This window comes from Chondrus crispus, genomic scaffold (genome assembly GCF_000350225.1).
Source record: "Chondrus crispus Stackhouse genomic scaffold, scaffold_19, whole genome shotgun sequence".
In the NCBI taxonomy this organism is placed as follows: domain Eukaryota; phylum Rhodophyta; class Florideophyceae; order Gigartinales; family Gigartinaceae; genus Chondrus; species Chondrus crispus.
Genome location: NW_005179080.1, coordinates 438984 through 466771, shown reverse-complemented (window position 1 = coordinate 466771; position 27788 = coordinate 438984). Strand labels below are relative to the sequence as shown.

Below are 27788 nucleotides of genomic sequence, written 5' to 3'. Positions count from 1 at the left end.
CCTAAACCCGATGAAGTCGCTTGTGCCCCAAAAAACACCACCCCTCCCATCATCGAACTTCCTGACCCTGTAGAGCCTCTTTTGTTCGACACTACATACCCGAAATGCTTCGAATCAAAGTGGCGGCCGGTGGGGGCGTAGCCGCAGGGGCGGCAAAGGCGAATTCGTATTTTCCAGGCTGCGGTGGCGTGCGTGGTCATGGAGCTGCCGTGGCACCCCGGGGACTTGGACCTGCTGGTGACGGAGGCGGACGGAGTCAAGATGGCGGCGCGGACGCCGAGTTCGGAGAGGGCCGTCCCAGAGGCTTCCTATGTATTGCTAATACTCACAATACATACGAAACTTGATTGCGAAATCTCAAATATTGTTCACCGTATGGCCATAATTCGTGAAGTACGTTACATACGTGGCCACGAAATTCTGAACGAAATTTGATTTTGCGTAAACCCTCTATTGTCGAACTTTTGTTCTCTTTTGAGCGTCATACGGTACGTTTACAGGAGTGAGGCTTAGCTTTTCTGAGATGCATAATGTGTCAAAAGTCGTGACAAGTAGTATTGCCCTGCACTATTGACGTTTTGCACTACTCACAACTGCACTATTGAGAAGGTACTCTCTGTACTTGTGTAAACTTCGCTAAAGGAAAATGAGTACTGTAAGCAAATCATTTCCTTTGAAGACCTTTATTCATGTGAACGAGTTGGTTTTTGTTAGAATCGACAAACAAGTGCTTTAACTCTACAAGTGATGGCCATTTTGCAGAAAAGCAAAACGAAGGGAAAACTCTTGTGTCGTTGTCTAGAAAAAATAAAAAGTTATTTTATTTTGTCTAGACAACGTTATTATTATTATTATTATTATTCATATCCTATGAGACAAAAGTTATTTGTCTCATAGGATATGAATAATAACTATCCGCTACTGTCTGAGTGACACATGTACTCATGTTAGGACTTTCGTCTCATATGAGGTCACTTTTCAACTTATTTTTTCTCGACTTGTGCTTGCTGGACAAGAGAAAAAAGATATGCTCGCCACCGCAGTTGACTTCTGCATTGCGGAAGAGTGGAGTTTGGTGAGATCTGCACGTCTTTTCGAGGCATTTTTAGAATGTCTAAAAAAGAAGCCTTTTGACAAACCTCAGAACGTTATGTGTTGATATCTGCGTAATGGATACGCTCGGGAAGGGGCCGGCTGCTCACTGATGCCTGATGACACAATTCTTTAATTAGAGTCGAAGGTTGGAGAGTATAACCGTGTAGATACGTAGATATGTAGACACACTCCACTAGTTGCCTTCTAAAACGACACAGAAAGAAGCCGAAAGGGGCTGCGAGCAGCCGGTGAGACGCGGGATGCGGGAGGGAAAGCGAGAAGCAAAATGACTGCCGAACGCAGCACGTCCCCAATGGGAGTTCGGGGGACTGAAATACAGTATTCCCTCAAGCACCGCCGCGGTCGACGGCGGCGGTGGCGTGACTGCGTGATGTGACGGTCACGTTCAGATTCCCCCTTGCCCGAATGAGCGCTGGGGGATTACATGGTGATTCCACAATACCGTTCCTAAGGGATACGCTCGCGAAGGGGCCGGCTGCTCAGTGATGCCACAAAATGCGAGACTGCACCATGATCGTGGGGCAGCCTGGGTCGGAGAAGCACCGGAGGTCAGAAAGCGCCCGAAGAACAAGCGAGAGGAAGATGTGCGGCGGCATTGCGTATCGACGTAATGCCGCAACACCACCTCTTGGCTCGTGTGGTTCGAGAGCCTCATGAGGAGTGGTAGCGGGAGGCCCACCGGGTACGCTGCCGACATGCCCCCGCTTCGTACGGAGCGGGGGGTGAATTCATCTCAAGAGGGGCGAGGGTCCCGGTGGACGCGAGAAGAGCGGCTACAGCGCGGGCTAAAAATTGCGGAGCAGCGGGAGCGGCGCGTCGGGCGGAGTGGGGGAACACGTGGGCGTCCGAGTGGGTCGCCAGGTGCGCGAGCCGGCGAAGTAAGGTAGCGAATGGGTCCGTGGGCCCAGAGAAGGGTATTCCAAGTGCGATGCGGGGCACAACGCCGGTCTCGGCGTCCTTGAAACGCCGTAAATGCAGTTGTCCTTCGGATGGGGTAAGTCGAATGTCACAGCGTTGCAAGGCAGCCACAGTCGAGGGGCGTGCGCATAACAAAAACGTAAGTGCAACGAGGCCGTGTTGGCGGAGTGTGTGGTTGTCACGCGGGGAGTGAATAGGCCAGGGAACTGCAAGGGCTTCGCGAAGAGCGGTCTCGGCGACCGAGGCCGGGAACGGCGCGGATCGCTCTGGGGGCCCGGTGGCTCTGCATGCATCTTGAGCGCGGTAGCCGCGACGCGCCATCTGAACCATTCTATGATCTGTAGGGTCTCCGTAGCCTTTGCGGATGTGTTGGGCAGCCACTGCAGCCAAATACGAACGGAGAGATCCGCCGCGCACGATGCTTCTCTCAAATAAATATTCGAGGTACGATGAAATGGTGCTGGAGGAGACGGATAGAGCGGCCAACGAATGTGCCGTGCAAAACGTCACGAATCTATCCCAGTGTCGTTGGTAATTCCCTTGCGTCGAACGGACGTAGCCAGAACTCATAATGTGTGCGGCCGTGTCAGCCCCTGCAGCGCGCGGCATCAACGCCTGCGCAGCGCCATAGCCCTCGAGAGTCCATCTGCGCGCGGCGACTTGCAGAACGATAGGGCGACGGTCGGCCAGGGCGGCGTGAAATTCTCGACGTTGAGGACTGTGGCGCCGGCGCCAATTGTGGACTGAAACCAAGCCTGACCTGACGAGTGGGGTGCGACGAGCACGCCACGACCTAATTTCTGTAGGTACCGAGCCCATACTGGAAGCAAGGCGGGCCGAGGCAGCACGACTGGGTTGGTGAAGCGTGGGGTATAGCTGAGGAGGTCGTGTCCGTCGACGATGTCGAGGCGCTGAGCGAAGCGACGTCCCAGCAGGCGCGTGACGGTTGGCGGTAGAGACCAAGCGTGACTGTTTCTGCGTCGGGAAAGGCGATCTGCCCAAGTGTTGACCACTGAGGGGATGTGGCGCGTGGAGAGTGTGACGCCGTGTGCCTGGCATAGTGCCCGCAGCTGTCGTAGTCGTGAGAGTAAGCGAGGCGAGCGGGACGTGAGATTGCGCACGATATGTTCTGTTACCTTGCTGTCGGTGACTATCTCGACTTGCCGGGTACGCGCGTGTCGAACGAAGTGGCGCAGGCCGTACAGTGCCGCCAGAAGCCCCAACTCGTTGATGTGGCTGCCCTCGTGGGAGGCGTCGAAGAAGCCTGACACTGAGACCATGCCGTTCCAAGTCGCTCCCCAGCCACCCATGCTGGCGTCTGTGAAAACCAAGGCGTCTGGGGCTGGCCATAAAATGCAACCGAGGTGCGGGTTTGTGCTGAGTCGAGCCCACCACTGTAGGTCCCGCATGTCCGCGTGTGATAGGCGGGCCCGACCGGTTGCGGACCCAGTTAGGGAGTCGAACAACTCACGCAGGCGCAGGCGGGCGTCGATCACGGCTGCGCTGACGCTGTTTCTGAGGCCAGCGAGGCGACGAATGTCGGTAACCCTTACGAAACGACGGTGCTGTGACGCGTATCGCAGTAGTCGGCGAGCCTGCGTCTCGATCTTGGAAAGTTTTGCGGCGCTTAGAAGAAACAGCGCGCGTGAAGTGTCAACCACGATCGCAAAGATTTCCAGCTGGCGGCGCCCGGTAAAGTGGCATTTGTGGAGATGTAGCTGGAGACCTAGCCCTGAGAATAGTTCCATGAATTCCAGCCCCAATGCTTGCATGTCCAACGGGCTTGCTGCCCCAGCGGTAGAACTCCGAGGCGCGCCATAAAAATCGTCCAGATAACGGAATACGCGGTGCCCTCTCCTGCGTAGAAAGGCGACGACGGGCCGCATGGCCTTTGTGAAAAACCATGGCGCCTCGTACAAGCCACAGTTTGGACAGAGAGGGATGTAGATTGTGTCGTCGACCCTGAATGCCAGCCATTTTTCGTCGCGCCGGCGGAGGCGCAGGTGGTAATACGCGTCGCTGATGTCCGCCTTGAAGAGGGAATCGTTCGGATGGAGAACTGCCGCCAGGTCCCGTAGCTGATCCATCCTGAAAGTTCGCTGCTCCAGGGCGTCGTTGACCGCGGAATGGTCCACCACTAGCCGCAGTTTCCTGGCCGACATGATCACGAATGCAGGGGAGACGCGTCCTTCCCCCTGGAGCCCCTGGGTCTCGACGGGCGTCGCCCTCCTCACAAATCCCAGCGTGAGCCACCTCTGAATTTCCTTCGAAGCGAAGTCGGCGCCATCCGGATCGAGGGAATACGCCGATCGGGATTGTAATCTGGGTTCCGATTTCCACGGGAGCTGAATCCCGAACCTGATCTACCGTAAAAGCCACGGGCTGGCTCCGATCCGCTCCCACTCCGCGTAGGATGCTCCGACGCCAACAAATGGGGCTATCATTACTTAGTTCCCTTGCTACCTCCCCGACGGGCGGAGTGGCTGCCCTGTGCGTTCCCTCTTGCCCACCTACGACCTGCTCTCTAGATGTGAGTGCGTCTGCGGCCGCTGCCTGATCCAGTTCCGCCTGCAGCGCGCGTCGAACCGCTGAGATGGTTCTTGATCCCGACTGTTCGCTTCCCGGCGCGAATGGCCGCCGATTTGACAGCCTGTCGCTGTTGCTGCCGGAATGCCTGCCTTCCAGCGATACTGTACCCGGCAGCCGGGGAGATGAAGGTTGAGAGAAGTTCGGGGTCGGCGACTCCAGCTGCTCCTTGTCGTCCACAGAGGACTTCGTAGCGGGAGGCGTTGAGCTCGTACGTGCCGAATACGGCGATTTGGCCGTCTGAGATCGCCTCGAAAACCTCCGGGACCGGTCCTTGGAGGTCCTCCGCTAGAGCCTCCACAACCCCGATTCTCTGGATGAGCTCCGTGGGGCTTTTCACGACGGTGTTGTTGACGGTAGTTGTGTAAGCTGCTGTACAGTAGAGGTTAGCTGCCTCCTCTTCTCTTCCTGTCCTAGCTGATCCTGATCCAAACGTTTGGTAGTGATCGATCGATTAGGGCTTAAAACCAACCGGGCGTAGAGGATGGAAGCGCTGTGGGACGGAGAATCTCGGGGAGATCCGATTGTGGCGATTCTTCTCGTACCAACGCTTTGAAAAGGCGACAAGGGCTCCTTCTCCAAGATACTCCTGGTCTTCGTCGTCTTCTTCGTCGTCCTGATATTCCTTATCTTCGGATTCACCGTCTGTGTTTCCTGCCGGAGACGGTCCAGCCCCTTCCTGACCCCCTTGGCCGCCCGGTGTGGCTGCACCCTCGTTATTTCTCTGGGCGTCTCCGGTAGCGTCTTCCTCCGGCCGGAGGGCACGAGCTCCCTCGCTGGGGGCGGGGTCGAGAGCCTCTGCGCTTGCGGCTGCCGGAGCGCTACTATCCCTAGCGTCTATCGCTGTGGAGACGCCTGCAGCAATTAGGGATTGTAGCGCTTCGATTTGCGCTTGGATGAAAGCTATTGGTTGTTCTGGAGGCGCGTCCTGATTGTCAGCCATTCCTGTAGGCAGGGCCCTCCAGGAGATTGTGTCAGACCTCCGTGAGTTTCTCACAGGGAAGCTCGCTCTCGAAATAAAGCGAGAAGCAAAATGACTGCCGAACGCAGCACGTCCCGAATGGGAGTTCGGGGGACTGAAATACAGTATTCCCTCAAGCACCGCCGCGGTCGACGGCGGCGGTGGCGTGACTGCGTGATGTGACGGGCACGTTCAGATTCCCCCTTGCCCTAATGAGCGCTGGGGGATTACATGGTGATTCCACAATAACGTTCGAAACCAAAACGCTTGTTTAAAAGGTCAACAGAGCATTGATAATTCATTGTATTCTTAATCTTTCTGTGCATTCACAACTGGTATCCCATTGTTTTGCAAGATGTTACTGCCGATGGCATAAACGTTAAAGAAATGGTGTCCAAACTGACTTTATAAAGTTTCGATTTGACCTCATGTGAGGCAAATTGCATGTCACTCAGACACTAGTGTCTAGCCGACAATCAAAAATCCTCAATTGAGCACACGCGTTTTCCTCATTTGAGCCGCATGTGTCTGAATCCCTTTACGGGCGATGAGAAGACCCTTGCACTAAACGCACCACACACTCTTGATCCGTATGGTATCTTAGTTACTACTAGAGCGATAAATGGCATCATCTAGTGCTCTAATTCAACATGTACAGCAAACAGTCCCTGACTGAGCGTTTGCTGCAAAAGTAACGCATTACCTTGTTCCAGGCATACACTACAAACTTTTATTGCGTTGTGCCTCTTGCAAGACCCACATCTTCCTTGTCATGCATATTTGCTGTAGTTGCCATCAATGTTGCGACGCTTTGACGTCCTAACTAGACACGTGCTCCGCGAAGCTGATTTTGTAGAGTTTGATTGTTCCCCGAACGAGGAACCTGGGCTATGATTGCGGACTGTGGCGGCGTTGTCGTATTTGTTGTCGATTAAGGCCTCTGAAAGAGCGTCGTAGAAGCCACCTTGTAAAAACATGCACTGTTCCGCATGCGCTGATTTGTAAAGCTTCCACGCGTCCAAGATACAGAACCCCAGAATTCCAATATTAAATCTCTTGTCCCACTTCTGGACGCGAATCATACGTTCGAGCTCAAAGTCATCCTGGCGGCAGCTGTTGTGCTGATCAATAATTGCACAAGTATCATAGTAGCGTTCCACGACTTTTGGCTGTCGTATGGAAAGCTGAACTCTGCGTGGACCACTGCTGGTCTGACGCCACCGCCATCGATCGCACGGACTTCCATCGGTGCTGTTGCTGGCAGTGGCGATAAAATATCGTCTATTCCGGTCCACCCATGCCCGTGCTATTAACGATTTCCCTATGTCCTGCATATCACATCGTAGAGTAGTATGCTGTCCCCTTCCGTCTATATCCACTTGACTTATAAAATGCATGGGAAAAGCCCGTGTGGCGGTCTTTACCACCCCTATAAATCTCAATCCAAGCTGTAGAAGCTGAACTGCTGACTGCACAGATGCGAAGTAGGAGTCAGCACATATGAAACGGTCTGAGTAGACCGAAGGGCTCACGAGGCGTTTGAGGACAGCTGTCCCGTGGTTACAGCTTCCCTCGAACGGTTTCTCCTTTTCGTCCGTCGCACCAGTAACTATTTCTATTCTTAGCATAATTCTGCTCTCCCCACAGGCCAGATTTTGAACTTCACAGCCACCTTCAAGCTTGAGCTCGATACTCACGAAGTGTGGTAGGCCAATTTCAATCCAATCACCGCCCAAACCGTACCATCGTATCATAGACTCATCCACGCAAAGGTGGTCGGATGTTGTTACGTTTCTGTACCGGTGGTCGTTAAAAGCTGCAACAAAATCGTTGACAAGAGCCCAGCGATGTTGGGCAGAGCGCCATCCAGCCTCTGTTGGTTGAGAGCTAAACGTCAGTGAGCCGAATAGGGCCTCGAAGCGTCTTCGCCCCATTATCTTCGAAAGCGGAGGACGTGTAAAGTACTTGGAGGCCGATCTTGCTTCCCACAATCTCCGACGATCTCCTCTGGCGTATCGTGATATTAAAATTAAAATCCCAAAAAATCGTAGAACCTCACCAGCTGATGTGCCTCTCTGATGCTTTGACAGCAGGTCATTCGATGTCAGCTGCACTATGCGCCCCAGAAAGTGCATTGGAAACATCGAATAGAAATAGTATTCTATTCCTTTCCCTGCTGGTGCTCCTCTGCCGCGTATGTCGGACCCATCAAAACCGACCACCTTCCAATGCTTGACGGGGACAGGGCCGTTGATGTCTGAAAGTACTGAATCCATGCGCCATAGTTTTTCATGGACCTCAACCGTTCCCTCATCAGAGAGACTGTAATTTTTCGCCGTTGGTACTGTACTCGGAGAAGTGTGGGCGACAGTTCGGTGAGGCATTGAGTTGGACGGGACAGGTGTATCTTCAAACTCTGTAATCAAGTTGTGCTGAGTAGCACTGTCATGTGGGAGCTGCTGGACATTTGGTGAACCTACTGGTACAAAACAGCCTGCTTCGCCGTTGGGGGGAGGTGTTTGAGCAGTCTGAATCGGTGATAAAGGTACAGGTTCACGCCCAATAAAATCTGGCTTTCCGTCCGGTTGGATGGGAATTGGGCAGGAACCAATCATAACAAACCGCAGCTGAAGAGCTTTTCTTATTTTCTGTGATCCTACTGCCCATGCTCTTTCAATAAACGTGACACGATTTTTCTTGCCCTGCTCCTGTCGAGTGTTTTCTACAACACCGGCCACTGTCCTTGTTTTCCATAGGGAACCGTATCGACGCTGACACTCAGCGTCGCTGGTGACGTAGCGGGCTTTCGTGCGCACTTCTGCACCAACACTAAGGCGAGAGTCCTTCCCCATTTTCAATGAACGGCGCTGATCCACCGAAATTTTTGATTGGAGTCGTAAGAGTGGAAGGGTCTGGGGAACAGGTGGGTTTTAGTATTCACGAGACTTCTTCAGTGGAATGGTTGCAAAAAAAGGCGGGGCACTGACCTATACGGTCTCTTGGCTATGTGGTGTTTCGGTATTGCTACAGTCTTCGCGCCAAAACTGTGTATTAAATCATGCAGCTTTTCCTCAATTGAGGAAAATTGTTGGCTAGACACCAGACACTGAACACTACACTAGACAGGACACTACACATAGCTACTTCTGGATAAGGCGGCGTGACGTGGAGCGAGTTCACGTTTAGAGCATCCCTATCGGTTTGGCTAAATTTGGTGGCTAAGAGCATCACCGCCGGTAGGTGATCGAACGACCAAGCAACAACACTTGGCACGTTTTTTCTAGAATTCAATTGACTGGTGGGAATTTGGTGGTTTGGTTATTTGGTAATTTGATATCGCAAAAAGAACAGTGCCACCGCTGAGAACCAAATACTGTATAGTACGCTTCGTCCTGGGGGTTTGGAGGGAAGCCCTTTCGTGTGACCAATGAGCCTTGAACAACTGGATTGTCCAGGGTATCAAACTACGAAGAAACGGAACCAAATTCTTGATATTTGGTTCCGATATTTGGCTCGGAACCAAAAATTTGATGATTTGGTCCGACCAGTGGGGATGTCAATCCACATCAAATCATCAAATTTTGGTTATTTGGTTATTTGATTCTACCGGTGGTGATGCTCTAAATGTGTAAAATTTTGCGTTTGCATATCCCTAATGTAAATAATGTACGGTGTACCGTACATAAATGAGAATGCATATTTTTTGGGAAATTGCTTTATGTACGGTGTACCGTACATATAGGCTCATTTTAGACCTTCTTTGAACCATTCAATCTTATAGACAAGTGTAGTGTTCCTATTTTCAAGTGCATAGGCTGGAAGCGTGGGCTGTGGAGAGCATCCCACCTGTTCACTTTTTGTTCAAGTTCCAATCCGACTGAATGAATCTCTTCGTGCTCCTAACACATACCAACCACCCTTCCCCACTCGAAATCTGTCCGACAGACCTTGAAACCTCAGTCAAAACCCCGCCCCAGCAATCTCAGGATGCCATCGTCGCTGCTAGAGCCACTTGACGGAGGTGACGGCCCAATCTTACAAATCCCCTTGCTTCTGCCACTCCCTCCCCTCACAGGCACCGAAGATGGCTCAATCTTTCAAAACTTCCATCCTCTACCACCTACTTCCCCTCTACCACCCACTCCCGCTCTACCACTCACTCCCCACACAGGCACAACGCATCAACCCGTTGGTGACGGTAACACACACGTGCCCACTCCAAGCGTACAACAGAGCTCACAACCAGGCACTGTCATTGAGCATTGTCAAGGCGGACAGGCGTCTACGCGCGGTCGCCCTCGCGGGAGAAGGAGCAGAGAGGGACGTGGAAGTCGAGCATGGGCACAGAGAAGAACACACGACTACACGGAGGGTTGGAGAATTCAAACGGTTCGAGACCAAGCTGTAAAACTCCAACATGACTTTATTACGGACGTGCTTTCCGAAAGAGCTCGGCTATTTACAAGAGCGACCATCGAAAGAATGAAGACAGAACTACAAGTAAGACAGCTATTGCATTCGCGATCGAGCTACATAGTTGTTTTCTGTGATGAACTAGTGCGAAAATGTAACCTCTGGACAAACGAGCGCATTGTAAGTAACAACTGCGGGCTTGGTCAACTTCACCGTGCAGACATGTATTCTTTCTTAGTAATGTTCTTTTTATCGCAGTGCTCTGGGTTCAGCATCTCTAAGACGCTCGAATTGCTTCATTAGATAGACTGTCCTGTACCACCATTATCTCTAGTTCGCTATTTATCTGGAAATATTCTTGCTTTCTCTTCTACAGGACGTGGCGATACTGGTGAGAGTATTTGGTGCTCCCAAAGAGATGAAACTGTCAGACTCTCAGAGTTTGAGATGGCGGCGTACAGTATGCCATGCAAAGTATTTCTTTCTCCGTCGTATACCTTTGCAACACTTGATGATGACCTCTATGGGACTAGGGCAAGTGACAACCAGGTTAAAACTATTTGCATGAGGAAAGCCGACAAAGAGGGGCACTGCGTATATGCCATTGCAGATGCTTTATTTAGAATGACCTTTATGGTTCGCTTTCGACTTCGCGGAGAGTCACAGACAAACAACGTTGAAAAACTCGTCAACGCAGTGGTTCACGCTCGCGGGGAGGCGTCTTTATCTGGGTTTGTGATAACAGCCGACCGCGGGTATGGGAAAATGAGTATGATACCTAGTCTGCCAAGAGAGGCTTTGGCTTTATGTTTATAAGGCCTGAACATCTGTTAAGGTGTCATCTATTCGTTGGAGCCTCGCAATTCGATCCAGCAAAAGATGACGTGGAACAGAGCGAATTTGACAATGATATCGACCAGGCCCGCCCAGCAGAAAATCGCTTTATCTATGATCATGAGAATGCCTTTGCAATTGACGACAGTCCCTAAACGGGAAGTCTTTGCAAGTACGCCCAGAAAACGCTTAAAGATGATGGTTTGAATGTTCGAGTGACGGCTGTAGTAATACGGGAAAGGGGGACGAAGAACTTTTCAAAGACGCTCCGCTTCGTTTACGCTCTGCCAGGAAGTTTGTCCAATTTAATCAATTGTTGGGTGGCTGTTCCTTGGGCCCTATCGCAGGCTGATGTTCTATTTACGAATACAACAAATGAGGGCAAGCTGATGGTACCGCCGACTAGCTCCAATGACAGTCGAGATACCATTGAACTGTACTGCTTAAACAATGCAGTAATTTTAACCGTGGACCAGAGGTGTGCAGAGTGTTTCGTGCTTAGGCAGTTCCGAATAACTGGGACAGTTGCTGGGATTTTGTTAATGAATAATTCCGAGATCCTCACACGACTTGGTGTCGCAGATGTACAATGCAACGAGAGAACAGTGGCAGAGATTTTTAAACGTTTGGCGGCAAGATGGCTTCGCACTTCGCGTTCTACGGAAGCGATGCTGCGTGGTACGGTTACAAAAAATGCTGCTGTTAATGCCTTAAGAGCCAAACATTTCATTAGGGCTGTTTATCACTGTGGCATGTTTGGTGATAAGGAAAAAGAATGGCTAGCCTGCTCGCCAGATGGCATGGCATTCATCGATGTCAACCAAACTGCGTTCAACACCTCAAATAATCCCGAACCGCCGATACATTTGTGTACAGTAGAAATTAAGACGATCGTTGCAGACTCAACTCTTTCAAAGGCTGTTGCTAACGCTTCAGTAGACCTAATCTGCCTTGAAATGGGCACAAAGGCATTTTTAGAACACATACCTCACTGCTACATTGGGCAGCTGCTACAGCAGCTAATCGTGCTTCCCGTCAGTTACGTCTTGTATGTTTCTTGCTCCGAAGCAGCAGTCCTGTCCTATAAGATCAAAGTGTATACACTTTGATCAAGGCACCTCCAGAATTGATCCAAGAAGCAAGGACTGTTTTAGAGGATAATGGAAATAGGTTACTGAATTGGGCATTTGATACGCTAGAACCATTTCCAGCATTTGTGGCATCGGAAACTAAGAGGGTATTGAAGTCCAGACTACATATATGGAGGGCTATCAACACGAGCGTCCAGAATCTGCAACCTTTTGTTCCTTTGAAACTTTTCAGGCACGGTGTACAGAGCTATTATTCGAAGACGAAGGGAGGCGTAGATGGCGGTGCACAAGCGCGTGCCATGTTACGTAGTCCGTCGGCCACATTCAAGTGGGAACAAAAGGTTGTGGGACAAACACTGAAGACTTTGTTTGTGAATTCATTTATAGCGTACAGGATGAATGAAAGACGTGACCTTATCGCAGACCGTTGTCGCTTCCACAGTATCCATGCTTTCCGACAAGCTCTAAATAATGTGGAATCTCTATCCGATTTTTGTCTGGAAGTGTGTACAGAGTTGTTGAGATTTGCTGACAAATTACAGAGGAATCCGTCCATGGTAGAAGAGACAGTTCCTTCTGCTCTGAATGAAGGTGAGATAAACCGAATGGGGGCGCTCGCCCGCAATCGGAAACGAAACCGTTTACTGTTTTTTAGTAGCCCTGACGGCATTCAGTTCCGGCTGAACGTACCAGGACATGGACAAAGGCAAATTCGTTTGGAAAGGTAGTGTGCTTTATGTGAGATGAACGTGAAGGGAAACAGCAAATATAGAGGACATCGTTCGTCCTTTAAGTGTACGCATTGTGAGACACATTTGTGTGTCAGAACTTATCCCGGTACACGGCGCTCTTGCTGGGACATGTGGCATTCGAAGAAGCGACTAGAGCAGCGCGAAACGGAAGCCAGAATAAGTGTATTTCGAGAAAGGTCTGAATGTTCTTGCCAAGCCTCTGATTGTCTGGAGGAAAATTCCGGGTGTCAGCGTCGCGGTGCAGCACGGAAACGAGCTTCCACTGACTCAGAAAGGCAAAGGACGAGGTCTGCAACAAGGCGGTTGTCATTAGAACTATGAATGAGTAGTTAGAATTGCCCTGTATGTACGGTATACCGTACATAACGCAATTTACTGGCATCATCGTGGTCCGGAAGTAGCAATTTTTCGAGCGACGCAAAAGGGGGTTGTAATTGTTCAACTTCGCTGAAACTTGGTACACGCACTCTCCGGGCCGTTGGGTGTCTCTCTATGTGATTGGTTTGGCACGTGCAAATCAGCGGACGTACTTTCGACGCCCCAAAGTTAATGTACGGTGTACCGTACATTAAAACATCACATTAGGCATATAGCATTTATGCGCGCAACACTATTGGTTTAGGAGTAAATTTGAAATTGAAGTGCCCTGATAGGGCATAGTGTACGAGGGGTGCGGGGCATCGAGTATGAGAGGTACTGTATTGACACTGTTCTATGGTCTTTTGGCCAAGTGGCGCCATGTAATTCGCGTCTCTATATGGTCAAATGAATAAATTTGTCGCCATCCGGCTTCCAATATAGAGATAGATATAGCCAAAAAGGCCAAATTTTTGGAGATAACCAGTCCAATAGGGATGAAAGAGGTTTATGTATCTGGATATGCAAAAAATTTACATACAGTGTGCGAAACACAAATAAATACACCCATCGTCGAAAGGGTTTTCAAGCAACACAGGCCGAAAACATAAAAAACACAATGTATGATGTCGCAAAACACACGGCAGAACCGATTCCGGGCTCGGATTGGCTCTACAATAAAAGCATGGACCGCAATCTTAAAACACCTTTGCGAAACGCAAATAAATGCGCGAAACGCCATAGAGTACAGTACCAAAAAGTGCGGGCAATTGGCGCGTACTCTTCTTTTGAAAACACTAAAGGACATAGTTCTGTAGCCCTCGGCCTGAGCATCGTTCTACATCACTGCGAGCGAGCAGTTAGCATTCATAATGCCAAGAGGACCGCCACTCAGCGACATCGAGAAGGGCCAGATCCTGGCCTTGCACCATCAACTAATGTCCTTACGGGATATATCTAAGGAGTTAGGAAGATCTGTAGGAGCCATACAGCGCTTTTTAAAGAATCCGAGTCGTACCTCTCGTGCTCGTGCGCATGTAACTGGTCAAAAGCTCACCGTCCGCCAAGAGAAAGCCATGATCCGAAAGGCATCTACAGGAAACTATTCAGCTCAAGATCTCAAGAGGGACCTCGGACTACCGGTAGGAGTGCGCAGAATTCAGCAAATTTTAAGCGCAACTCCACACCTGAAGTATAAATAAATGACAACCGCATCCATGATGACTGCTCTACACCGCGAAAATAGAGTGAAATGGGTACGTCGCTTTATTGGCAAAGGAGATCATTTTTGGAACAAGGTAATTTTTAGTGACGAAAAGAAGTTCAACCTCGACGGCCCTGACGGCAACGCATGCTATTGGCATGATCTACGGAAAGATGAAAGGTTTTTTCAAACAGACGAAATGGAGGAGCATCAATCATGGTTTGGGGAGGTATTTCCCCGTACGGGGTGTCCCCGTTGGTCTTTTTAAATGTAAATCAAGACTCTCGCAAGTACTGTGCAACCCTCGACCAAGCCCTCGACCAAGCTTTACTTCCCTTCGCAGCGGAGATGTATGGCGAAATGGCCACTTGGGTTTACCCGCAAGATGGTGCCTCTACCCGTAGGTCTACATATACGCGCTCATGGCTAACTCATAAGGGTGTAAGGACTATAGATTGGCCGGCAAAGTCGCCTGATCTCAATATAATACAGAACATTTGGGGCGTCATGGCGCGCCGCGTTTATCTTCGTCAAAGGCAGTTCGATACTGTAGACCAACTTAAGGAGGTCATTGAGGAGGTATGGGCGACAATTAGTGGAGAACTCCTACAGAGCCTTTATCGTAGCATACCTCGCCGTATGCTTGCAGTGCTGGATGGACAAGGGCGTGCGACAAAGTACTAAAATAAAGACTTTTTGGTACTGTACTCTATGGCGTTTCGCGTATTTATTTGCGTTTCGCAAAGGTTTTTAAAGATTGCGGTCCATGCTTTTATGGTAGAGCCAATTCGAGCCCGGAATCGGTCCCGCCGTGTGTTTTGCGATACAGTGCGCGGAACGCAAATAATACACCCTCCGTCCCGCCCGTATTTCCGTATTGCAACCAGATTTTATAAAAGCACCTCTTCACCCGCCTCAAAAACGTGCTGAAACGAACGATTCTGAAATCGGATTGGGTGTAGCTCAAACAACCGCCCTGTTATTCATAAAAAACCGTGCGAAATGCAAATAAATACACGAAACGCCATGTGATACAGTACCAAAAACACATTTATTCTAGTACTTTGTCGCGCGTCCCTTGCTATCCAGTACTGCAAGCATGCGTCTAGGAATGCTACGATACAGCTTCTGTAAAACTTCACAGCCGATAGTCGCCCAAACCTCTTTAATAACCTCCTTGAGTTCCGCAATTGTATCGAACTGTCTCTGCCGTGCGTAGACGCGGCGAGCCATAATGCCCCATATGTTTTCTATAATATTGAGGTCTGAGGAATTCGCAGGCCAATCTATGGTCTTCAAACTCCTTTCAGTAAGCCAGCTGCGCGTGAATGTAGACCTGTGTATGGATGCACCATCCTGTTGAAACACCCAGGTTGCCATTTCCCCATAATCCTCAGAAGCGATCGGGAGAAGAGCATGCTCCAGAGTCTCACAGTACCTTCTCGAATCTTGCTGTAGTTCCAAAAAAACCAACGGAGACAGTCCATACGGCGACATTCCACCCCAAACCATCACGGAAGCGCCCCCATTTTGCCTTTTTGAAAACATCCGCTCCTCTGTGAAAAGGTCATGCTAATAGCCGGATAATCCATCCGACCCATCAAGGTTAAACTTCTTCTCGTCGCTGAAGATAACCTTATTCCGAAATATGTCTCCCTTTCCAATAAAACGACGCACCCATTTGAGTCTGTTTTTGCGGTGACGTACAGTCATCATTGGGGCGTTAAACATCTTTTTATACGTCAGATGAGGCGTGGAACTTAAAATTTGTTACACGCGCCTTACTCTAATCGGCAAATCCATCTTTTTCTTCAAGTCACGAGCTGAATACTCTCCTGAGCAGGCTTTTCTAATTAAAGCCTTTTCTTGACGCACAGTGATCTTCTGTCCTGTGACGTGTGCACGACGGCGGGAATGACGATTGGGGTTCTTTAAAAACCTTTGCACTGCCCCAACGGAGCGTCCTAAAGTTTGGGCGATGTCTCTTAGAGACAGGAGTTGGTGATGGAGAGCCAGGATTTGCTCTTTTTCATTGTCGGTTGAAGGTGGGCCTCTGGGCATGGTTTTTGTTGCAATGGGCGGGACGGGCTAGTGAACAGACGAGGAAGATGATCTCTTCCTAGTAAGGTTTGTTCTGTTTTGAATAATGGTTTATCGTGGATCTGCCCGCCCTTTTTGGGTACTGTATCATATGGCGTGTCGTGTATTTATTTGCATTTCGCACGGTTTTTTATGAATAGCAGGGCGGTGGTTTGAGCTACACCCAATCCGACTTCAGAATCGTTCGTTTCAGCACGTTGTTGAGGCGGGTGAAGAGGTGCTTTTATAAAATCTGGTTGCGATGCGGAAATACGGGCGGGACGGAGGGTGTATTTATTTGCGTTTCGCGCACTGTATCATACAGTGTGCTTTTTTATGTTTTCGGCCTGTGTTGCTGAAAACCCTTTCGACGATGGGTGTATTTATTTGCGTTTCGCACACTGTATACACAGCACCGATAGGGGTGCTCTTAGGAACTTTCGGTTTTGGCGCGACATGCCCATGCGTTTTACCTGTGCCACAACTCCTGACAATTTACGGTCCCTTAGCCATTGACCTTCGTCGAGAAAGAACTGTGAGAGTCGCGATCAGATCAAAGGGTCTGAGAGTCACTTGCAGGGTAAGGGAATATGAATGGTATGTCAGAACGCAGTAATGCCCGAAGGCATAAGTGGTCCCGTACGCAGGCTCCATGCGCGGAGTGGCGAAAACGCCTTCTGCAAAATTGCGTTGCCCGAGTGAAGGCAGAGAGAGAAGAAACAGTATCATCGGCACGGGCGAGGCGGCTTGCGATTCTCGCTGAAGAAGCCTCTCACCTGCGAAATGCTGGTAACAGAGCACTAGAGTTGTCATCTGACGAAATCAACACCCTTGTCGCAGATCTCGAAGAGGCAATCACCAAAGAGCGTCGTGCTGCTGAAGAGGCTGCCATCCGTGAGCACCGGCAGTCCCTGGCAGAGACAGACGCAGATTTAAGGGAATTAGTTGCATTCCATACCCGTTTTGAAGGAGTCTCAACTTCGTCAGCCGTGTTCTGTCCTCTGTGCACAAGAGATGTTTTGCAGGTGAGGCACGGAGTACTGTTTTGCTCTTGCGGCTTGAGATTAGACGGAGGGACGTACGATAACTTGACACTTGACGTAGTCAGGGCTCGACTTGCTCAGGTACTTGACGAACACTCGAAGCGGATCTGTTGTCAGAAGGGTGCCCCGAGCTTTTCATGTCACGAGAGATTCGGGTTTACTTTCATGCATGCGCGGTGTGATTCATGTCGGATGGACAGCATTGTACTCTAGTTCATTTAGTGTTTCATGTGATTCAAGCTCGAGAAAAGTGCATGTTCTCGTGAAAAAAATGTAAACTGCCTGTAGTCTTATTAATGGTATGTGTATAGAACAATGGAGCAGAGCAAAAGGTTGGGGCTGCACTTTTCGTGCATCCGGTTCGCTCACAAGCGGAGAAACACCACTTAGATGCGCATGCACGAGGACTTTGCCACATTCTGCAGTGCACATCAACTCTCGAACTGCGGCACGTGCGAGAAAAACACTTGCAGCATTAAACAAAAGATATTACAATAGGACTGAAGCACATAAATCTTTTAATAGAAATATTGTCGACAAATGGTAGTATCCATCAACGTCGATGGATGTCGCATAGTCTCCATAGTGAGGAGTTTCTCTAGGTTCGTTTACAGCCAAAAGGAAGGCTTAAAAGTCGTGATTACATTAAGGGGTATCTCGACGCGAAGAAGTAAAGGCATAGGCATCATCGTCCTCTTTCCGGCGACAGCGACTCAAGTGCGTTTCGCCTGGCCTCCACAAGCCTTTCGATGATAGGGGTGGCAGCGGGCTCAGCTACATGACATAAAAGGCAGTCGGGCTCTGCCACACCTGAAAAATTAACCGAATTAATCAATAAATTTGGCGGGTACTACTCTGCAATGTCACAGCGCCCTGACCGCACACAACCCCTCACATGCATTGCGGTTCAAACTCGCTGAACGCGGGAAAGCAAACAGTCGCGGCTCTGACATCAATCTAGAATTCGGTCTCCTTCAACCAAACCATTTCGATGCATCTCGTTCTTGTCCACTAAGTTGAGGAGTGCAATAGTCCTGAATTGCTTCCTGTCAAGGTCGGGCTATTTACCTCACCAGGGGTTCAGGGCGCGCAATGAACCCTTTGCAACAGAGCGACGGGGAAGACGGGGATGATATCTCGGCTCCCGAACGAACGAAAGCTATACTTAGCCATGAGGATGACCAGGACGAAGTCTTGGAGCCCGCAGAGGACGACCTGTTCTCAAAGTTAGCTGCTGCTCCGTCTAGCGTTGCTGGTTTGGTGACCGAATGGCTCGCACTTGTGCAAGTGAACGGACCCGCTGCTGTTGCCGATGTCCTCTCTCTCGTTGTTCGCCTCGCGCGCCCCATCGGCTGCCCACCATTGGCGGCTATCACCCCGCAGATGGTTGTTGCCAATGACCCCTCTTCATCCGTACTGAGAATTAGCCATTTATTACGCGAAGATGTTCCCGGTCCAGTGCCGACTGCGGGCAAGGATTCTGTTTCGAAAAAGTTGCGCCGTGCTTACGAAGACTTTTGGCGGAGACTCACTGCTGAATCAAGCAAAGTTGTTCTTTTTGACACAGACTGCTTCGACACTCTCATCTCCTGGCTGGACGCTATGACTACTGCGAAATCTCGTGCGTTGAGGATGGCAGCCTGTTTGGCAGCGTTTCGACTAGTTGACGGGCTCATTGACTTTGGAGGGCGTCTGCGGAAAGAGCTAAGCAGTATGCAGAGGCAGCTTGCGACCGAGAAAAGGAGATGCGGTATGGCTCCAAAACAGCCCCGTGCTGCGGGTCGTAAGAAGAGATCGAAGAAAGGTGTAGACCTGCCAATCGCTCTGTCCAAAAAAGGCAAGGATCTGACTAGAAAGGTGGATGAAATGACAGCCCACAACAGTGAACTCATTGCTTTGTCAAGCAAGGTTTTCGATTCCATTCTTGTCTTGAAATATCGCGATGTTTCAGCAGAGATCCGGCAGATATCGGTGACTGCACTTGGCTGTTGGATTCTGTCATGTCCTGACCACTTTCTGGACGATAAACATACAAAGTATATTGGCTGGTTACTGTCAGACAAGGAACCTGTGGTTCGCCGCTCCACGTTAGAAGTACTGTCGCGAATGCTACGGAAAAAAGATTTTTATTCCAGCTTGGAAATGTTTCTTCAACGGTTTTGTGATCGTATCACGGAAATGGCTCGTGACAAGGACGACACTGTTGCAGTGGCAGCCATTCGCTTGCTAACTACTCTCTCAGGCTTTGACATATTCGATGAGAATGTCAAGGTTTCGATCTGCCACATTGCTCTAAAGGAATCACAGACCGATGTCCGCAGGGCAGCTGGTGAGTTTCTTTCCCGGATGATCACGTCAACCACCTCGGAGAAGTCATCGAGGAAGTGTGCAGATAGTACAAGACGAGACTTATTGAAGAAGAAACTGAAACCAGCATCGGGAGATGTCCAAAACCCTGCGTTGCTCGAAATTCCGGCATTGGACCGTTCCATGGACGATATCCAGCAGTTGATGGCTAAATGCAGTGGAGTTGTTCGGGACATTCGAGCTGTGGATCAGGTAGTCGACGCTGTGTGGGACCACCTTCCTGCCTTGCGATGCTGGGAAGCATACATGAAGCTTTTCAAGACAGATAGAAATATGACCGGAGAGAGAATACTTTCCACAACTACGCCCCATGCCAAAGGAAAGGAAGGTAGTTCAGGCGGCGAGGATCATGCCCTAACTTGCGAGATTCTTCTTGCTTCCGCACGCGAAGCCAGTGGGCATGGAGATCCTCAGCGTTCGAGCGTCGTGCAGCGCGGCGAGCGAGACAGCATTGAAACACCATGTACCAAGTTCTCAGCAGAATTTCTTCCGGAATTATCTCATCTTCTCGTACAGTTTCAGGCTGATGTGAGAGCTTTGTGCGCATTAGTACAACTGCCGATGTTCTTCGAAATGCAGTACTTGGAAAAAGAAGGAATCGAAGTGCACCTGAATGATATTCTTTCACGGCTTGTGGACCTGATCTCTCGACATACCGGTTCCTTAAGACTGGTGAAAATTTGTGCGGAAACCTTGAAGTTTCTTTCGTCCGATGGAAGTCCCTGCAAGAATCTGGCTCAAACTACACTTCAAAGGGCATGTTCAGCTGCCTCCAAGGATTTGTCAATCCATGTCCGAGCCGATATATCAGCTGCTGAACCACTGAGTATCTCAGCCGGACTCTTGAGAGTCCGAGTGATGAGTGAATTAGCCGAACCAAACGTTTCCGTGTATTCATCGGCGGTGAAGGTGTTACAATATCAGATTCAGAACAGCTCTACGTCTAAATTGACTTCTGATATCACTACAGACGCTGTCCGGACGGGCTGTGCGGTGATTGCATGGTGCCTTGCCAAGATTCGAGCTCGTCTGGAATCCGACAAAAGTGACCATGCCGACTATGGCCTTGTGGATGATGCCGTGAAGGATGCCCGTGATCGTGGTGCGGAACTAATTGACATTCTTGCTCAAATTTGTCACTCGAATTCATTTTCTATTTCGTGCAGAATGCTATGCCTACAAGGGCTGCTAACTGCGTTGACTCTGTGTGCAGGAGTTGAAAGCTTTTACAAATCAAAAGGGTTTTCACGGCCTGACTTTCTTGGTGCTCGAGAAGTATCAAGGGACATCGCGGATGCAGTCAAAGTATGTACACTAGCGATTATCGAATTTGAGCTTGCTGCTGTGGATAGTAATTTGATGAGGGATTCCCATGATGGAAGCAAAGCACATGGTCACCAACCCGAAATGGAAGTCAGGGACTGCTTCGCTTCTCTGGTGCAGGCTTCGCTACAATCTGCATTGTCAGCAAAGATTGCTCACCTGCCAATGCTGGGACTCCTTGTCAGGGCGAAGAAACATCTCTCCTCTGATCCTATACCGTACGAGTGGAGCTGCATTCAACTCTGCAAGCGTTATTGCCAGCAGCGCCAAGTGAAGAAAACTATTCGCATTGAGCAAGAAAGAATGGCATTACGCGAAGTTGCCGACATCAAGACAGAACACCTCTTCCAGCCGGTACGTCGACTTACAGACAATATTCTGGCTTTACGGGAACCTGGAACGGGGAAAGAAGCAGCTGCCAGGGATCTTCTGGAGTGTTTGATTGGATCAGTTGTCGCCTGTTATGGTAAAGCTGAAGATGTCTGTAAAGAAGTTCGAGTGCTCACAGAAGCAGGATTTGCCATACTGCCTCACCTTACTGTCAATGACGCAAGAGTGCTTCTTCCAATGCTACAACCGATAACAGATACAATTCTATCAGATTACGTGAGGGATGCTGGCGAAATGGTTGCCATACTCTCAAACTTTATCAGCTGTTTGAAGTCTAGAGCCGCGAACGAAGTTCCGGACATTCCTAAGTTACACAAACCCTTATCCAGGGACACAAATATTCGGAGAAAGCAGAGCTCAAGGAGGCGGAAGAGAACTGCGGTTGATGGCGCCGCATACCATTCCTCTTCTCACGTAGACCTATCAAATGTCCGGAGGTCGAAGAGAAGCATGAAAAGACTTGACTACGCTCGCCTCTCCGGTTTAGAAGGAGAAGAAGACCTCGCTGATGATAGTGCCTCAGACCAAATGGAAAGTGATGGTGAAGGGAGTCAGATTTCGAGGGAAAATGTTGTTGAATTGCAGAAGGCGTTAGCTAGGGGTGGAAATGATATTCAGTTGTCTCCGCACTCAACGTCTGTAAAGAGCAAGTCTAATCAACAGAAGGCGAAGCAATTACCTTTTGAGGAATCAAGCAGCACAGAGCAGAGAGGCGGTGTTGTCCCCTCGGACGAAACTTGGTCGTGTGTACCACACTCATCACAAGTCCATGCCGCTTCTCATGCGAAGCAGGCGAAGGCCAGTAAGGCAAAACATTGCAAACAACCAGTGGCCTCTCCTTTGAAGCAGCGACGACACAGTTCTCCTCGACAAGCAAAGGAGAGCCCTGGGATTCCACTTGAGGCTGATATTGTTGTGAACGGCTCAAAAGATACGGCGGAAGCGCCGAAGTGCCGCACACCCTCGGTTGCAGATTCCAAATCGGATGCAGGAGCTGAAAGTCACAGGACTATTGAACGCGTGTCGGAGTGTATGTCGGCGCATGAGTCGGAACGGCGTAGTGAGGCTTTCCAAAACGCTGAAGAGGATAACCAGCGAACGTCAGGAGATGCCTCCACCGAGAAAGAAAAGAGTTCATCCTCAAATGTCACCAAACAGATTTCCGCTGCGAGACAGGATTCTTCTACTCGCATGAGGCGAAGCTCCGCCAGGACGCGGTCAAAGATTGACGCACAAGTCTCTACCAAGCAGGTGGCAAAATTGAAGCCTCCCAAACGCGGACTTCAGCAGGAGTGTTCCAGTGAGGACAAAGAGAACATAGAAGACACTCGCACATTGGCTGGCACTGCTAAGAATTCCTCCCCGCGCCAACCCGTGGTGCGTCGTACTAAGCGAAGAAAACGGTGGTAGTCGATTTATTGTGTAGATTCTGAATGAACTCCGTTAAAGCTCTATAGCTCGACTTACACGACCCGTGCGTTCTAGATACTCGTTAATGACACTACTCAGCCGCCGTGGTCTTTCTCTTCTTCTCCTGTACATCTCGTCTTAGCTCAGTGGATACAGGTATGCTTCGTTTCAAACTGTGTGCCACGGTCGGTATTCGGAGTGACTTTAGGAGCCGTGTACGCTCTCTTTGGGGGAGTGCCATCGTCTCTATGCTTGCCTTCAGTTGCGACACAACATCGTCTCTGTCAAAACGCCCAGCCCGAATGGCATTTGCAGCTACCTTAATCATATTGCAATATCCTTCGGAACTCCATTGTTTTCCGATGTGTCGGGTGCATTGCTGCGTGCACTGCTGCAGAAGGCAGGCCTCGACCATTTTCCAAAACTTATCTACCTCGGGTGAAGAGTCGTCAAGCTGAAGAGCCGACACCGACAGACCGAGCAATACTTCACTGGCTGTCTGCCGCGTGCTCTTAGGTGCGTCCCGGGATTGGAGCGTTTTAGCAACAATGGTACTCAACTTCAGAGATAGCAGGGGGGCCTTTTGGATGAAAGAACCCAAAATATCCGGTATCCAGAAGTGAGATCCCGGCTTCATCATGCTGACAAGGATTTCCTCATATGCGGTTAAGTACGATGTATAGCTGCCGTCTGATAACTCTGAGGCTACGTTCATGAGGGATCCAGCCGACCTTGAAATCGTACGAGCTTCAAGCGCAGGTATTTGGCGATCTGTTGGACAGGATCTCAGAATTTTGAAAAAGCGATCTACTATATCCAAGACTGTCTGCTTATCGGAGACGTGTGACACCAACACGGGGGCAGCAATGAGCATTTGCTTTGAAACAACACGGCACACTTGCTTGAGAAATCGAAAGTTCTTATCGTCTCCTAGAACGAATTCGTAGAGGCGAACGTGCAAGTCTAAGAAGACAATTGGAAGTCGTCCACAAGCTTCCTGAGTCTTCTCGAGGCGTATCCGCAACTTGCGAGCGATAGCTTCAAGGGCGTCCAGTACTCGGGCAGCTCGAGCAAATCGGGACTCCCTTTGTAACCGTCGCTGGTTGGCTTCTTTCTTTTCTTCTTTGAGCAAGCGCAAATGCGCACCAATTCTCTTGTCAAAATCCGCCAGAACGGCAGGGTCTTCCCTGTCAATGTCAATATCAACATCAACGACGTCTTCAGAGTCTTCTTCTGAGCCAGTGTCCGCATCGCTCTCCTCATCTGCGCTTTCAGCGGAAGCGGATGCTTGGGAAGTCCCGGGTTCCACGTTATCCATACCTTGATCATACTCCGACCTTACTTTCTCGTCTTCGCTATTTCTCTCCTCCATTTCCTCATCTTCGCCTTTGTTTATGTCCAACACGCTAGATTCTGGATCTCGGGCTGGGCGATGAAGTGCTACCCTAACAACCTTTCCGGAGAGGTAAGAGTCAATTGCATCGAAAAAAACGGAAACGACGGAATCATCTAACTTTTGGTCTAGGGCTTCAATTGCCATGACAGACACGTGACGAAATCTGTTTCCATCTCTCCCACACAAATCTGCAATAAGTTGGGCAATGTACTCTGTGGGCGTCGGCAATGAGTTCTCTCCATCTTCACGTCCATCAGATGGGCTGTCGTTCTCTCTAGGAACTTCCGCTGCGGTTTCCGTCAGGTGATCAGCGAGATTGTCTATCGTCTTGAATAATCCGGACAATTCCTGGGTGCTGTCCTGTATACCCGTTACACTGCGTTTCCCTTCTCTGCACAGCGGATCATATAGACCAATGCAAAGATACGCAGCAATAAGTTTCAGAGATTTCGAAAGACCGCTCGACTCGGAAGTGGAAGAGAGAATTGAAAGTCTCTCCACGACTTTCACTGCAGTGCTTTGTACCTCTAAGGACTTTGTTTCTCCTTCCTCCTCTTCACGTGCACTGCCAAAAGTCCTTCTGAGATTCAGAGAAAGTCCTTGTGAAGAGGATGCTGAGCTCAATAATTTCACGGTGAACAAAAGGAGATCCTCTGTACGATCACCCCGCTGCTGTGACGCTAAAAAGTCTGTCAACCTGCGAAATGCTAAGGCAGCTGTATCCAGCGGTAGGTCGGGGAGCAGTTGGGGAAGCACCGTGCCGTACCCTACACACAAATCTCTGTTTTGAAAATTGTCGAGCCTCATCAGAGGTTGCAGATCTGGCCCAACCGGGCGATTCTGTTCTGCATGAAAAACGGAGTACAGTGCCACAACTCTGACTACGTCTTTCGCCAAGCTGTGGCGTTGGCGGGCGAGCGTGAACAAAAAACGAAGCAAGCTTGCCCTGTTGTGTATTCTCGACTTGCTCTCACCACCGTCTAAACTCTTTTGAGAGCGGTATGGCTGAGCAAATTCCCTGACAATATTAGAAAAAAGAGTTTTCTCGTCGGCTGGAGACAAACTAGCAAGAACTTCTGCAAGTAAAGCCGGTGGCAAGAGCATATTCCAAATTCCTCCTGTCACGGACCATTTCAAAAATTCGCACAACATCGGCTGGCCATTTCTGTCTGTTCCCTCGCTTTCAAAAATCGCTTTCACAAGACGTTTGCCCAGGCTTTTAGCGGAATTCGTTAGGTATGCCAATGCCTCCTCAGAGGTCCTTCCCTTTCGCAAGGGAGCTCGAGTCATACCCATTTTCTGACTGCCAAGAATTGCTGCAACCATGGAAGCGAGTGAACTTTCAAATACGATATTGAAGGACTCCAGATCGTGCACTTCTGCAAATACCAGGGGAATCAGTTCTAATGCTAGTAATTTCTTCTCACCACTACGAGAACCTCGCACAAGTTTGCCCAGAACGACTGATTTCCAGAAGTGAGATATGCTACCCAAATGCTCTGACCCTTCTGATGTGATGATGTATCGCACAGCTGATCGCCACACACTTGGTATAACATATTTGTTGTCGCCGTTCGCAGAAGACCCCAATGAGGAGAAGCCCCCCTCGAATGTATCCATTAGAGCTTGTTCGAAACCATCTCCAAGACTGGGATACAGCTTTTCAAATGCCTTAATGTCTATAAGACTGTGACTGTGTAATAAGAATGCTATCTGCAATCCATCCTCTTTCTCACGCCTCTCCTGACACCATCTCCAAAGGACTGTGACAATCATGCCCCTCTCATCAAGCTTCACTGCTGTAAGCGCCTTGCCAACGATGTGCGCCGCTGCTCGACCCAGGCGCCATTTCGCAGCCTCACGCTCAACGCTACTTCGTAACAATGTGATGAGACTCCGGCAGGCAGCAGCAGACAGAGAACGAGTATTGACTGCGACGAACACAGCGCTTACTGCCGCCAAGGCACCTAGAGCGCGCTCACGCTCCGCACCTGCGTATCCGAGATTGAATGTTCCTTTTTGCCCGTAAGTATCAACCAGGCGACTGATGAGTTGATTCACAGGAACTGATCCAAGAGCTGCGGAGAGGCGTCGAATCAGACCGACGAGGACGATGGAAAAATTCAGACGTGAGGCACCTGAGGAAACGGAAACTCCAATGAGAAGACGGTGTGTGACGTATTGAAGTGATGCAGAGGCCTCAGAGTGGCCGTCGGTCAGAGCGGCATGAATAATAGTGGCCGCCAGAGCATTATGAGGTTCCGTGGGATGTGGACGGCGACACTGGTCAAGGGCAGAGAGAGCTGAGCGAGGAATCGGTAAGCGTTTTGCAAGCAAGGGTGCAACAACCGCTGGGGATGGGGACATATCTCAGGCTGCGCAAGGGAAACGGGCGTGGCGCCGCACGATAGGAACCTTCTGTTCTGGGATCTCCCAGTCAGAAAAGTTTCGACTATGTGGCTGGAAGAAAATAGCTGAATGGGGCTGCCGAACGCGCAAGGAAGGAACAGATAGCGTTGTCAAGCCTGAATGGTGCGTGTGACGATCAACATGCTCTGGTTAGTGATGGCTCTACGCCGTCGCCTTCGCAAAAGCTGTGCAGCAACGCATAGCAAGGCCAGAGGATGTCGATTGGTGCACGCAGAGCTTATCATATTGCCCTACGGATGGCACGTGTACACGTTGTTGCAGTGCTGTACGCGTCAATGTACCCTGAGTGTGTACACGTGTACACGTTGTTGCAGCGCTGTACGCGACGATGTATTCTTTGCGATGCACGCATCGCGAGTCCTACCGAGGGGGGTACCGAGGGTAGATATTGTAGACATGCTCATGTACTGCTTTGGTTGAGAATGCCGGGCCACGGCGCGTGGTGTTATGATAACCAGTAATTGGCAATTATGCACTTGTCGTAAAATGACTGCGTTTTTGAAGGTTGTTGAATGGAAGCGTGTCTTGCCGTTGATGGTTGAGCTGGAAAGCGGTGGCCTAAACTAGGCGAGTTGCGGTGTTTGGATGGTAGATGGCTTTTGAATGGCTTCGAATGAGCAAGTTCAGCAGTTTTTTCAATTAAAAAGGTCGATTCAGTGCTGAGGAAACGGACATTTTGGCAATTAGGTCGGGAACGGTTACAGTGCCACCAAGAGAGCCATCCTGTACCGTAAGGGTACAGTATGTACAGGATGGCTCTCTACAGGATGGTAGAGAGCACAAGGGTACAGTATGTACAGGATGGCTCTCTACATACTGTACCCTTACGGTACAGGATGGCTCTCTTGGTGATCAAAGAATAGATATTTCGGGAACCAAATGGCCGATTGCGGAAGTTCCAGCACTGCTGGCTTCGTCTGAAGTGCATGAAAGGAAGCGGAGTGCGGCCTGCACCTGTATGGATTATAATTGGCCATAGAAACGCGATGAAAAACGGACTCGGGACCTCGATACGAGCACTGAGCAAGTTGAACAACTTGCCTCAACGTCAAAACGACTCTCAACTGTTCATTTGCAATAGCCAGGGTGTAACATCACATTTCAGACATGAGGTGCGG

The 27788-nt window shown here is 49.9% G+C and overlaps 4 protein-coding genes; 2 read left to right on the top strand and 2 right to left on the bottom strand.

Annotated features, from left to right (window-relative positions):
• Window positions 1-1059: 1059 nt before the first annotated feature.
• CHC_T00003443001 (hypothetical protein) lies at window positions 1060-5894 on the bottom strand. XM_005715153.1 is given in 4 exon segments: window positions 1060-1148; window positions 1149-1162; window positions 5832-5883; window positions 5884-5894. The coding sequence occupies 2 exon segments, from the start codon at window positions 5881-5883 to the stop codon at window positions 1149-1151; spliced, it is 66 nt and encodes a 21-aa protein (XP_005715210.1). The 5' UTR covers window positions 5884-5894; the 3' UTR covers window positions 1060-1148.
• Window positions 5895-16910: 11016 nt separating this feature from the next.
• CHC_T00003442001 (hypothetical protein) lies at window positions 16911-17567 on the top strand. The gene has a single exon (XM_005715152.1). It carries the CDS (start codon window positions 16911-16913, stop codon window positions 17565-17567), a length of 657 nt encoding a protein of 218 aa, XP_005715209.1.
• An 879-nt stretch (window positions 17568-18446) lies between these two features.
• On the top strand, window positions 18447-22915 carry CHC_T00003441001 (hypothetical protein). XM_005715151.1 is given in 2 exon segments: window positions 18447-22844; window positions 22845-22915. The coding sequence occupies 1 exon segment, from the start codon at window positions 18447-18449 to the stop codon at window positions 22842-22844; it is 4398 nt and encodes a 1465-aa protein (XP_005715208.1). The 3' UTR covers window positions 22845-22915.
• Window positions 22916-22935: 20 nt separating this feature from the next.
• Window positions 22936-25860, bottom strand: CHC_T00003440001 (hypothetical protein). Its single transcript, XM_005715150.1, has one exon. It carries the CDS (start codon window positions 25858-25860, stop codon window positions 22936-22938), a length of 2925 nt encoding a protein of 974 aa, XP_005715207.1.
• Between the last annotated feature and the right edge of the window lie 1928 nt (window positions 25861-27788).